The 12,907-nt window shown below is 49.0% G+C and overlaps 1 protein-coding gene and 1 long non-coding RNA gene across 21 annotated transcripts in view; one reads left to right on the top strand and one right to left on the bottom strand.

Annotated features, from left to right (window-relative positions):
- Positions 1–3,131: 3,131 nt before the first annotated feature.
- On the bottom strand, positions 3,132–7,501 carry LOC148055336 (uncharacterized). 2 transcript variants are annotated; one of them, XR_015705493.1, is made up of 5 exons: positions 6,881–7,501; positions 5,665–6,538; positions 5,162–5,309; positions 4,904–5,034; positions 3,132–4,613 (listed from the first exon to the last, which is right to left on the bottom strand). It is a non-coding gene; the product is annotated as an uncharacterized LOC148055336 (long non-coding RNA). The 2 variants fall into 2 exon arrangements; XR_015705492.1 differs by lacking the exons at positions 5,162–5,309; positions 5,665–6,538 and having other exon boundaries at positions 7,139–7,492.
- Positions 7,502–7,632: 131 nt separating this feature from the next.
- The window catches only part of RLF (RLF zinc finger), a 51,924-nt gene continuing 46,649 nt past the window's right edge, over positions 7,633–12,907 (top strand). For 7 of the 19 annotated variants that reach the window (XR_015705446.1, XR_015705449.1, XM_087760765.1 and 4 more), the window contains exon 1: positions 7,638–7,845. Coding sequence is in view for 11 of the 19 variants with exons in the window: in XM_087760765.1 (XP_087616891.1) it covers positions 7,693–7,845 (153 nt within the window). In the remaining 8 variants the exon portion in view is untranslated. Of the gene's footprint in view, positions 7,846–12,263; positions 12,334–12,907 lie in introns of all 19 variants that reach the window. The other 12 variants (XR_015705447.1, XM_087760769.1, XM_087760771.1 and 9 more) reach the window with 7 other exon arrangements.

The following is a 12,907-nucleotide window of genomic DNA, read 5'->3' on the forward strand; positions in this document are numbered from 1 at the left end:
ACAATAGTTGTCCAATTAATTTTTGTGCCTCATGGAGTGTTGTCACTGTAGTCCGAATTTCAAATGATTGTGCTGTCACGCTTCGTGGCCTCAGTTGAGTACCTAAATACTTTACTGCACGCCCTACCTGTGTTTTCCGAGGCTCAATGTGTAACCCATGTCGCTCCAAACTGACTATCAGCTGCACGCGTGCCTTTTCCAGTAACTCCTCTTGGTTGGACGCCAATAACACGTCATCCATGTAATGGAAAATGATGACCGTAGGGAAATTTTCTCGAATAGGGCGTATCGCAGCAGCTACAGCAATTTGACACAAGACTGGTGAGTTTTTCATGCCCTGGGGTAACACCTTCCATTGATATCTGGCGCACGGGTGTTGATTGTTAGGCTCAGGAACAGTAAAGGCAAAGCGTACTCTATCTTCTTCATGCAAGGGAACACTAAAAAAGCAATCTCTAATATCTATAACCACTATTTGATAGTCAGGTGGAATCATGGCCGGAGAAGGAAGGCCCGCTTGTAGCGGACCCATGTCTTGTATACATGCATTAACTGCGCGTAGATCATGTAGCAGTCGCCACGCTCCCGATTTTTTTCTTTATCACGAAAATGGGGGTGTTCCAGGGACTTGTAGAGGGTTCGATGTGTCCTGCGTCAAGTTCTCGTTGTACCAATTGTCGAACAGCCGCCCTCTTTTCCTCTGTCAATGGCCACTGCTCTACCCACACTGGTTTATCTGTCAACCAGGTGAGTTTTAATGGGCGGACACAGGCAGTGGCCATTATGATAAATTTGTACGCAGCACTATATTCATCTTCTGCAAACAACATCGTCCCAAGATGACAATGGGTAACTCAGCAATGACAGGGTTACACCATGCTACCCTAGCTTGTCCAGATTCCGGATCCTTCAACATAATTTGCATTGGGTTCCTGCTTTGATGCGAGGTCTGCATGCCTCCCACGCCTTGCAGCGAACCTCTCGGTTCGAGTGGCCAATCATCTGGCCATAGATGTGATGGGATTACTGTAACATCCGCTCCTGTATCTAAAAGGGCTCTTAACACGAGGCGTGGTGTTCCCCCCAACGCTGGGAGCCATGGGGTAACTATAATATCTACTTCTGGTCGTGTGGTCATGTTTAGGGTGAGTGCCACATACGGCGAGGCTCTATCCCCAGCCTCCTCTATTGCGCGCTCCCATCTCCCCAAGGCAGCTGAGTTGGATATTGCATCATTGGGACCGCAGGCGACTGTGCTGGTCCCGGGGAAGGAGAGACTCCCTGTGCCATACATTGCGCTGCTGTCGTCGGGCCTGTTGAGCTGATCACTGGGGCAGGTGGGGATGGCACGGCCCTCAGCCATCCCCTCTTCTCGTTTCCCCAGCCCGGTCTCCTTTGCTGACTCCCCGATTTGCACTGTCGAGCTCTGTGGCCTAGTCGCCCACAGCGCCAGCATCGTAGGTCTCTCTTTCCTTCCCCTGTTCCGGGGGTGTTTATTTTTGAAGGGCATTGTCGCGCCATGTGTCCTTGCCCCCCACACCTATGGCACATAAGTCGTGCGCCGCGGCAGGCCGCATGGACTGCGGCCACTACCGGTTGCATACTTTGCGCCTGTTCCTGTTCCAGCACATAACGAATCATCTGTGAAAGCGTGGTCCCTATGGGTAACTGTCTTAGCAACACTGCAGTTTGTGGGTTTGCTTGCGTACGTGCACAGTCAAGCAATATTGCCTCCTTAGCCTGCTCAGGAAGTCGAGCAACCTGGAGCGCCGCTTGCAGCCGGTCTAAAAACTTTGTGAAGGGCTCACTTAACGATTGCCGTATTTGGACCCATGGAGGCTCTTTTATCAAGAGCTGCGATGATGCGTATTGCTTCCTGGGCAGCTTTCGAAGATGCAGCAAAATCGCGCCCCCGCATTCGCTGAGCCTGTGCCTGAGGAGTTGCGAACTGCCCTTCACCCATCAGCTGCTCTAAAGTCACTCCTGCCATGGGATGGTTGGCCTGTTGCGCCTCAATAACAACTTGGGTGCACCGATTCCTCCCACTCCTCCCTAAACAATACCATCATCGAGGGGGTCAATACGGCCCGCATCAACTGAATGATATCAAAAGGTGCAAGTGGCGTTGCAAAAACACAGTCTAATAGGACTTGGGTCTCTGGGGAATTTAATCCATGACTTTTCACCGTTGTGACCAATTCTTTCACCAACTTTGCATCTAACGGTTGCCACTCATATCCTCCACCTGGGGCTGCTCGGATAGGAAATGCTTGAATCGGAGGGGCCTGGAATCGCACTCCTTCCAAGACACAATTTTTTGCAATCATCTGCCAATCCGTCCCATTTGCCCTCTCTTTCGGCATTCCCCCTGGCATAAGACTTTCCGCATTTGCCACCACCCCTCTCAATCGGCTGATCAATGCCTCGAGTTCCCTTGAAACCTCGTTAGTCCGTCTTGGAAGCGGGGGCGGATGAGCAACAATCGAGGATCCCTCGTCACCCCCTTCGCCCTCACTGCTATCAGAGCTCATGGGGTAATCGTGTACAGGCTCCCTCCACTGTGAGGGAATACCAGTTTGATTTCCCATTGCCCCAGGGATAGGGGTTCCCTCTGGTGGCTCAGGTATCACTGGCAGTGCCGGGGGAGCCCTACCACCCCCCCTCGATGTCCTGCGCTCCGCTCTCTGTGTGTCCAGCACTCGTCGATCACTGGGATACAATGGGGCGTCCTCAGGTGTTTTGCCTTCTTTTTGTCCTTCCCGCCATCTTCCTTCACGTAGTTCACGATACTGCTGGGATCCCACATCAGCCCCCGGGACCCAATCCAGCAACCTATCAGTCAGCTCCCTTTCCACACATTGTTGCAACTCGCCCCAGGGGTACTGAGGAAGTGGCAGATCCGCCGGTGCAGGAGGTGCCGAAGGTTCCGTGGGCGGCCGCTCTAAACTCCCCACTTGTATCGGGAACACCTTTCCCGACTCCCTTTGTTCCCGCTGCACCATAGTCTCCCTGCACCTCCCCTTCCTCCGTTGGCTCAGCCCCCAGTAACAACGGTTCCGTCTGTGTCCCACAGGCCACTCCTTCCCAGCCAGCCTGTGTCCCCTCCGAAACTAAACTTGTTGGCTTTTCGTTCCCAGGAGATTCCTGCCCCATCAGCACACCACGTGCAGCAGGTCGGCGCCGCCTTGCCGCAAACCCCCGCTTGAGCACCCTTGTCGTTACCGACTTTAGTACCTTTATGAGTTCCGCGAGCTCCATCGCTGTTGCCTGATCACGTCGGGGTCACCACTGTGTAGCAAACACTACACATCAAGGTTATCCCACTAGATCTCCAGCCGACCCGGGCTTTATACCCCCAGCAGTAGGTGTGTCATGTTATAAGGGGCGGAGACAAGGGAGGGTCGACCCTTAACTCTTTCCGTACAGCACGTGATCTTCCGGTCGCCAGCCCTTATCTTTACTACACTCTTCCATACTTGGAACCTCATTCACAGCCCCATAAACACAAGGGCTCTGTGCTTGCCAAGCCCCCTGAAGGTCCCAACACTCTTTTTCTACCCTGCCCTCATTGCAGGCAGAGCCCAGCTCGGAAATTGCAAATGTCCAGTGATTTCTCCCACACCAAAGGTGCCAGGACTGAAAGCTGTTGCTGGTCCTCAAGCATCCTTGGAACCCCAATCACAGCCCCACAAACATGACGGCTGAGTACTTGTTTAGCCCCTAAACGTCCCAAAACTCTTTTCCTCCTCCACCTCCATTATAGCCAGAGCCCAGCTCAGAAATTGCGAACATCCAGGGATTCCTACCACCCCAAAGGTGCCAGGACCAAAAGCTGTTACTGGTCCTCAAGCATCCTGGGAACCCCATTCACAGCCCCATAAAGATGACAGCTCTGAGCTTGCCAAGCCCCTAAAGGTCCCAATAGTCTCTTTCTCCCCCGCCCTCATTACAGCCAGAGTCCAGCTCGGAAATTGCCACGTCCAGCAATTTCTCCCACAGCGAAGGTTCCAGTACTGCAAACTGTTGCTTTTTGAAGCTCTATATCCATGATTGATGATAGAAGCAAAGAACTGAAATTCTAATTGTGGCATAAGAGCCTGAAGATAAAGTGAGCATAATTCTAAAAAAGTCTCTAAATTCATACAGGTTTTTCTTGCCACCACCTCTTGCCTGTAATACACATGTGAGTAGGCTGCTTTTAGCAGAGCAAGAATAGGAATGGAGGGTGTTTGGGCCTCTTGGTTAGACTTACAGATCGGTGTCTCCTTTGGATGAGCGAGGGTTGAGTGGGGGTCCCTTGATTTGACTCACAGGACTGGCCCTGTGCCCTGCTCCCTCTACAGTGCCCACTCCCCCCCAGACCTGTTAAAGTTTCTGTGGCAGACTTGTAGAAAAGGTGGCCAATAAAGCCACATTTTATTTTGATATCATTTTCTTTCAGTGAATGTTTAAAATTTATAATTAGTTGCATTATCTCTCAGTAAAAAAAACAACCAATGAAACTTTTTTATGTATATATATATGTAGCTGTATTATAAACGGTACACGTAAACAAAAAGGTTGGACTTTAGCTGGCAACCAGTGGCAAGGAGTTGTTAAATCCCAGGTACCACCTGTGGGACAGAACATAGATTAAGGACTAAGTGCCTTTTATGTTTCTCCAGGGTAAAGGGAAAGGTTTATCTTGCAGCTACTTCTATGGCTCTCATACACATATAGAAGTGCAAACATATATTTTATCTATCCATACATACGTACGCATTTAAACATGTATAACTAACACATACGTATGAAGGTGTACAAACACACATAAAACGCATTTATCTCTGTTATATATACTGACATACATATAAGCACGCCAGTATCATCCCCCACCGCCCTCAATGCAATGTCTGCTATTCACCTCCAGGTGTACTCAGATCCCCACTTTCTCCTCTCTGCGTGTCTTCACTGCTCGGTCCTGCTGCTGGAGGATGAAATGCAGAGGCCTCCCTCTGCCCCAGCCTCACTTCAACAGGAGAGCAGAATCAAGACCTGGGGAGAGGGGAGAAGGTTAAAAACACCTCAGAGGAGGGATGGAAAAGAGGCCTTTCTACAAGGATCGACGCTCCTCCCTCCTTTCTGCTGCTGGGAAACAGAGAAGGCTGAGAGTTGTACGTACTGGTTCTCAGGTTGGCTCTTCGCTGCAGCTGCTCCATGTAACGGATGTCCTGCAGGATCACACAGTTGGCCACTCTCCCCCAGCGCCCAGGGGTGATGGGCAGGGGAGCTGCCGGCATACGGAGGGCCTGGCAGCAGGCTATGGTGGCCTACAGTTAACAGAGAGAGTCAGATGTGCTAGGCCCAGTGTGCCTGGCAGGCTGCCGTGGTTCTCTCCTGAGCATGGTGTGAGAGAGAAACCAAGGACTAACATTCCCCAGGGGACCTAGAGGCCATCACAAGCCAGCCAGCTCTACCAACTGATTTGATGACCTGGTCGCTCTTTGTCGACTTTGTGGATCTGCCATGAGGAGTCCATTCTGGCCTCCCCCTGATGCCAGAAGAGGTGTTGGCATTGACAGTGCAGACCTGGTAGATGTCCCTTGCCCCTTCCAACTGAGAGGAAGGACAGCAGGACATCAGCAAGCTCAGAGGGGAGGACAACCTCTTTGGCCATGCACTCACCTTCTTGTGCTGCTGGCCCAGGACTCTGTACCAAACTACAAAATGTCAGTAGAATGACAGAATAATTCCAGTTGGAAGGGACCCCAGGAGGTTTCTAGTCCAACTTCCTACTCAAACCAAGGTCAGCTATGAGGTCAGGCAAGGCTGCTCAGAGCTTTACCCAGTCTTGTCTTGGACACCTCTAAGAGCAGAGACTGCACAAGTTTTTTTGGCACCCTACTCCACTGCTTGACCGTCCTCATGGGTAAAAACCTTTTCCTTATATCCATGGCCCCATATAATGTCTTGTGCAAGCAGGGGACTTTCCCAGATTTTGGAAAGGGGGAAGGGTCCATTCTGAAGGGGGAACAATACCCCCCCCCAGCAGTAGATTTCTCCTACTTAAAGACTGTTGTTCACCCTACCATGCAATCCAGACTGGTACCTAGGAGACACCCTCTCCCAACAGGAAAACTACAGAACCATTTAACCTGTAGGAGAGTAATGGGGATGTGCAAAACCTCGTGGGCAGATCTGTGGCCCAGGAGCTCCAGGCTCTTGTTTTACATCTCTTCTCTCCTTCCCAGGACACCTCTTAAGGCTCCCTTTGGCTTTAAATCTGCAGGAGGGTAGTTTTGCTATTCCTAACCCATCTTAGTTTTCACCCACCTCTCCAAACATTAAGCACTCCACTGGCTTTGTACCACAAAGCTATGAGCCGAAATCATACAACTTGCTTGCAACTAGGGAAAGCTTCACAAATGGTTCCATCTCAGTTCACCCCAGGTCTTCCTGACTTCCCCAATCCTCTCTCTTTCTCATTTGTCTTGCAGAGACTGAGGTGGAAAAAAGCAGGTAATTCTTACCAGGTGGACAGAGACATGTTTCCCTTCCGCTGTTCATGCCCAATTAGGCAGAGCATGAAAAGGAAAAGAGAGATTCCCATTTCACTGGAGGATAGAGACCATAACCATATGCTCATGAACAAGCCAGGGGCCTCCTTGAGCTGAATTCTCAAATCAAAAAAGGAAATAGCATGCCTTTGAGCTAGCCAGACTAAAACCAAAGGAAAAGGTTTTGTTTGTTGATTTTTGGTTGTGAGGCCTGGTTTGTTTGGTTTTTTTCCTGCAGAAAGCGCTAGGACTTCACCTCCCCGCCTTCCTACGCAAGACAAATGAAGGAAGCCAAAATGCCTGTCAGCAGATTTCTGGCCTGGGAGCTCCAGGCAACTGCGTACCATTTCAGCCTCTACTTCTGGGTGGACTTCAGGGATCCCCTTCGCCGTCAGATGTGGTAACAGCAGCCTTACCAGCACCCATCGCTTCCTGCAAGGTTTCACGACCTCTAATGCCGGGCTTGCTCCCCGGTTTTACCCTGGCAGGTCAACCTGTCGAGCAGGGCGCTCCGTGACAACGCACCGCAGAGCTTCCCGACCCGCGCGCGCACCGTCTTGTTTCACAGGGCATGCTGCAAGCTCTCGGTAAAACCTATTTACCGTTCTCCCGGTTCCCGTGTTTGGCTGGGCGTCGGACCCTCCAGCGCTCTCCTCAGTTTGCAGCTGTTCTGCTTTCGGCGACGTGCTTTAAACAACAGATTAAAATAAATGCAACCCAAGTTAAAAAGTTGACTCTCCCCGGTGTCCGGCGCTACCTTTCAGGTGATCTTGCTCTGCAACCGCCTTTACAACACGTGGGTCCCCATCGGTGCCGGCGCGGGGACCAGCACCGCGCCCAGCACCGCCGCGGCCCCTCGGCGACCTTCCCCCACGGGGCGGGGCGGGGGCGGGGCCGGGGCGGGGCCGGGAGCCGGCGGGAGGCGGACGTCCCCGCCCCGCCCTCGCCCCGCCGGAGGCCCGCGCGCAGGCGCACTGGCGGCGGGATCCCTTCGCGTCACGTGACGCCGCTGCCCCAGCCCCCGGGGGAGTGGGGGGTGTGGAGAGCGACGGGCGCGCCATGTCACGTGTGCATCACGTGACGCCGTCCCGGGACGATGAGGTCAGCGGCTGCGAGTCACGTGATCCTTGCCTACGCGCAGCGGGGCCGGGCGCAGATGGCGGACGCTGAGGCCGAGGCGGCTCCGCGGCCCGAGATGCAGCGGCTGGTGGCGGCGCTCCGGGCCCGCCTCTGGCAGCTGCAGACGGAGCTGCGCGAGCAGGAGGTGTCGGAGGCTTCGTCCCGGGCCTACTGCCGGGGCTTCTGCCAGGTAGGGGCCGGGCGGGGTGGGCCGCGGCGCGGGCTGCAGGCCGGGCGGCGGGGCCGGGGCCGGGGCCGGGCCTCCCCCGCCGCGGTGCGCGCCCAGCGCTGCCGGCGGCACGGGGCTCCCGTTCCGGGGGCTCCGCTCGCTCCGCCGGAGCCGCCGCGGTGCGGCGCGGGGTTCGCGGCGGCTTGCGCCGCTGCTGAGCGGGGACGCGGGCGCCCCGCTGCCGGCCGGGGGCCGGGCCTGTTGCACCGAGGGAGCCGCTCGCCGTTGGGCCTGGGCAGTTGGGAGCCTTGGGGAGGCTCGCTGGGGCGGCCGGGCCGCACCGCGTTTTCTCAGTGCGGTCTTGGCCCGGTTCCTCGATCTCTGCTTTTCTGTTCTGTCCCTGCCTCCGGACCAAAACTGCGTGTTGTGCCTTGCCTGAGATCTGCTGTGGAAGGGGCAATGCGTGCTGGCCCGTGAAGGCCTGCAGTTCACTTCAGTCACTGAATGAGCTTCTGTGGTCCGGTGATCTTGTCTGAATACTTGCTTAATGCAGCTCAGGCTAAGGACCAGCAATTTCTGAATCGAGCTGCTAACTTCCAGAAGAAGAGCTGAACTTGATTAAAGTCGCAGTGATGGAGATAACTTATTCTTAAATAAACTCTTTTAAGGGTGAATTAGTTTTTGCTTCCCCCACAGCACCATTTACTGTGAGCTCTAAGGTCGAATCATTGTTGTTAGGTTGCTGGGTTGGAGAGCTGTCCCTGTTGGATCCGAACAGATTGTGGTTTCTAAAATAAAAAGAAAAATTTAAAAAAATCTGTTCTATGAGCTAGTTTAACCACCCCTCAGCTGATACAACCATTGTATTTGAATGATGAATGGCAAAATTGGATGGCAAATGAGACAAAAAATCCTACTGGTGTGTTATATATCCTACTGGTATGATATTACCCTTCACCGGTCTTCCATTTTGCACCCACAGGCTGTGTGCTTTGCCATACCGTTCTGGGAGGATGCTTAGCTCATCACTTACCAAAACAACAGAAGCAGTTTATTTGTTAGGTTTCAAAACTTGCTTCTCAAACTGCAGGATGCTGGTGCTGCTACATACTGCTATGTGTGTCCCGAGTTAAGCATACTGTTAAGATCTGTGACCTTGCGTTTATACGGAGCCCAGTATAATGTGTGTGACTTTCTCAGTGTTTCAGATTTTGCTAAAATTGTTTCCAGTGGCATTCATTGCATCAAAATACCAAAACAAATATAACACTTAGTAGAGGTTGTCGAGATTATCAGTATATGTAGAGGTCCAGTTGCCTGGATTAGTTTGGTACAGATAAAGCTTTAGCGGTACTTGATCAGTGGAGTTTGATGGAAGACAGTTCTGTTACCTGAAAAAAGCAAACAAACAAAATACCCAAACCCTGTTCCACAAAAAATGTTGACCTCTTTCGGTCTTTGTGCTGTTGCTGAATGGTAGCCTTGTTTTAGAACACTGTGAGAGATAGTACAGATAAAAATGAAAAGATCTGTCTTGGATTGCCATCAGTTTGGGACATTTCTGATTGTCATGACTGTACACCCAGAGATACGGTAGAAAATGAAGTTGCTAGTCTGTCATGCAGCAACTTCAGTGGAGTATGAATGTGATGTCATTGTGCAGTCAAACCACTCTGGTTGGGATGTAATTTTACAGCATGGTTTCTCCTGCTGACTGGGGATGTGAGTGAATGTTGCACAGAGTTTGAGTGATAAAACTAAAAAATAACTTAAGGTCTGCCCCTAAGTGAAATTTAAGGAGCTCAACTTAATTTTGTAATAAGGACTTAGAGGGTACCACTGGTATCTTGTCATAAGCTTATTAAGCTGCAGCAGAACATGCCTAGAGAGAAGCTGAATTTAACTGAGCTTAAATATGAGCTTGGGAAGTAGCTGCGATGAGGGTAGCCGAAATGTTTTAGGGCAGCGATGGATTTGCCATCCTGTGTGTGCATCTGTGGCATGGCCCTGAAAGGTGCTGTTTTGCTGTGGTTACCGAGGCTGTTTGGACACAGCAAACGGAACCAAATCAGTAGCTTTCCTATGCTTTGAGCTGTCTGGATGCTGTGTTTTACTACATGTGAACTTGTGCTGCCATGTGCAGCTTTCCAGTAGCTCTTCTGGGAGTGATAATGGATGACATGGTTTCCTTGAAGATCCCTATTTTTCAGCAGGGGAGTAACACTGGTGTCCAGGATAACACAACAAAGAAACTCGTAAAGCCTAAACAGTGGGTTGACTCTGCAACTTTGTATTGAATGCTTTGCATATTCACCTTGGGAAAAACATGTCTGTGAGGGAGCTCAATATGTACCCAAACAGCCAACTAGAATGAGCAGTGTGTGTCTGTGTTTGCGGTTGCGTTGTCATAAATACGAAGAACGGTTATCAGTGAAGCAGAGGTTGTAGGACATCACAGCATCCCATCGGCCAATGCCCGGCACCTGCTGGCTTTCTGAAATTATTAAAGGTGCCACAGTTGAGGACTGCCAATTGTGACCATGTATGTTTAAGAAGAGGTGGAAGTGTTTTTTTTCTTAAACAGACTTAAAGCTGTAATAACAGGTCAGGCAACTTGGACATGTTTACATTGTTTCTGAGCAAAAAATTGATGCTTCAGAAGAAATGCGGCTAAGCAGGTATTCCAGCATTGCAGGACATGAGAATCTGTGCAGTGTTGGGGGCCTGGACTGGTCTGTAGGTTATGCAGTAGGTGGATGTGTGTGACCTCTGCTCTTCTCGCCCTACACACCAGTTGGATACGTTATTGGAGCCAAAGGAAGGAGGATAGGATAAAGTGTAAGTGGATGTGTGTTAACCAGTCTTAAAATGTTTGAATACCCTCTTCAGGTAATTAGACTGTAAGGTGGTAGTTGCTTATAAAATTGTTACTTGACTGTTTGTTAAGCGTGTAGATTATATATTTCTGACAAGTTAAAAATTGTCTAATTTTATCTTGTGTATAGACTGCCAGGAAAAGTCTGTAGTGGACTACTGAAACTTCTACTTATATTGTTTGCGAAATAGCAGAAGGGCTTTTAAGAGCCTTGTAATACAGTTATTGTGTTTTGCTTATTTGTCAGTATGCTAATACTAGTAGCATAATAATGTTCAAAACTACATATCTTTGAAGTTCAAGCTATTAATAAGTCTCTTGCCTTGAATTTGTCTTATATGCTGAAACCGTCATTGCTCATCTATTTGGGGAGAAGTTTCTGATAAATGGCTACTCAATGAATTGCTAATAGTAGCTGTAAGACTGATCTCAACGCTAGGATAGCACTCCAGCAAGGGTGCAGTGTTTTCTAGTAAGTTTATTTAATCTTAGGAAACATTCTACTATGTTTTATGGTTTACACAGACCAGATAGTTTATGATCTAAGTGTCTGTCAAAATAATTGAGTACTAAATTTGGCTTTTTAAATAGATTGGTTTTAATGGATGCATTCTTAGAAAAGTGCAGAGATTTGTATGTTTGCTCTTCTATTTCTGTAGTCACTATAATGATAACATTGCTGCTGGGTTTACTAAACAGATGACTTTGATAGTCATCAATTGAGTATCTCTAGGGATTACAGCTTGACAGCCTTTGAATGTAATTTAATGCTTCTAATGCCATATATAATTTGAGTTATATTAACAAATCCTTCATTAATCTGTTACAGAAGCACTTACACTGGTTAGTTACTAGTCACTCATTGCTTCTCCTAATGATCTTCGTTCTGTGTTTAAGGATGATTTCTGTAAACTTCCAGTCTCCCCTTCCTGCTCCCTCCTTACGTCTTTATTAATATTGTGGGGGTTTTTGGAGGGTTTGTAACTTTCGTTCAGCTAGGAGTTATTTTACTGAGTTCTAGGATCATAATCTACAAAATGGTCTTGATTTTTACTGATTTAGATGGTATTTTTTATAGAATTTTTTTGGTTAAATATCACACATGGTTGTGCCAGTGCATGTCTGCTTTTTTTTTTTTTTTACCCTAGGCCTAGTATTGTATACTTAGATCACTGACATAACACCGGATAGTCCACAAAATAGTGTGTAGCTGGCCACCTATTTCTTGCTGTGTTGGAAGTTAGGCTTCATCTTAGAAGTTTCTGGCCATTATAATGACTGCGCTTGGTTTTAATAAGCTCATTGTAGGGTCTGTTCAGTAGTGTCCTCCTTCCAATCATAATGTGATATGATCATGTGTTTGTTTCAGGCATTAAAATAAATGGGTTGTGTCAGCGTGCCAACTTGAAGTAATTTGAAGCCTGATATGACCTGATGATCCTCTTAGGACAATTTGGCTTGAATTGTAGGGTGGGGCACTCTGAACTTTTTTCCCATGCAGTCTTGGCCCTAAGGGTTCCACAAAGCACAGGGTTTTTTTCATTGTTTTTTTTTTTCTTCACAGCTGGCCTTAATCAAGATTGGTACCTTGTTTGGTCTAGGGAGGGTGCAACATGAGAGAGGGATTGTAACTGGTAAGAACACAAGCACAACTGCTCTGGAGTTGTAGGAGGGCATGCATACGGAGATGTTACTCATGAAGCAAGCTGTCAGTAAAGCTAAGGTGTCCTTAGCTCAGTGCCTTGTTTGCTCTCTATATTACTTTATAACCCGTAGGAAAATAGCATGGTAGTGTAGTGAACTCTTAAAAAGGTTGGGAGATCCGACTGTTGTTCCTCTGCTGATTTTTGAAACTTATTTTGATTTCTCTTAAAACTGGCCAGATTTTACATTGCTTCTTCAGTACTGTGCCTGGATAACATAGGATTGCTGTGGCCAAGCAGTAGAATCTAGGGCAATTTTGCATTTGAAACATGACTCGTAATGGTCTGATCTGTGTTTTGTGTCCCCTTCTAATGGCTTCATGTTTGCTGTATGGGTAATGCATGTGTCTTTCAAATACTACAGCTGGAATAATGTTCTTAATATTGAACTTCTTGCCTATTTTTCTGCATTCTCCCTAGTAATAAATATTCCAGTGTTACATGTGTGGTTCTGTCTCCATGGCAGTTGTACAAAAGAAGCCGAGTGCAGAACTTCTTGAAGTAA

The sequence above is a fragment of the Nipponia nippon genome, unplaced genomic scaffold (genome assembly GCF_047370975.1).
Source record: "Nipponia nippon isolate SJK-2023a ecotype South Korea unplaced genomic scaffold, ASM4737097v1 scaffold_23, whole genome shotgun sequence".
Taxonomy (NCBI): Eukaryota; Metazoa; Chordata; class Aves; order Pelecaniformes; family Threskiornithidae; genus Nipponia; species Nipponia nippon.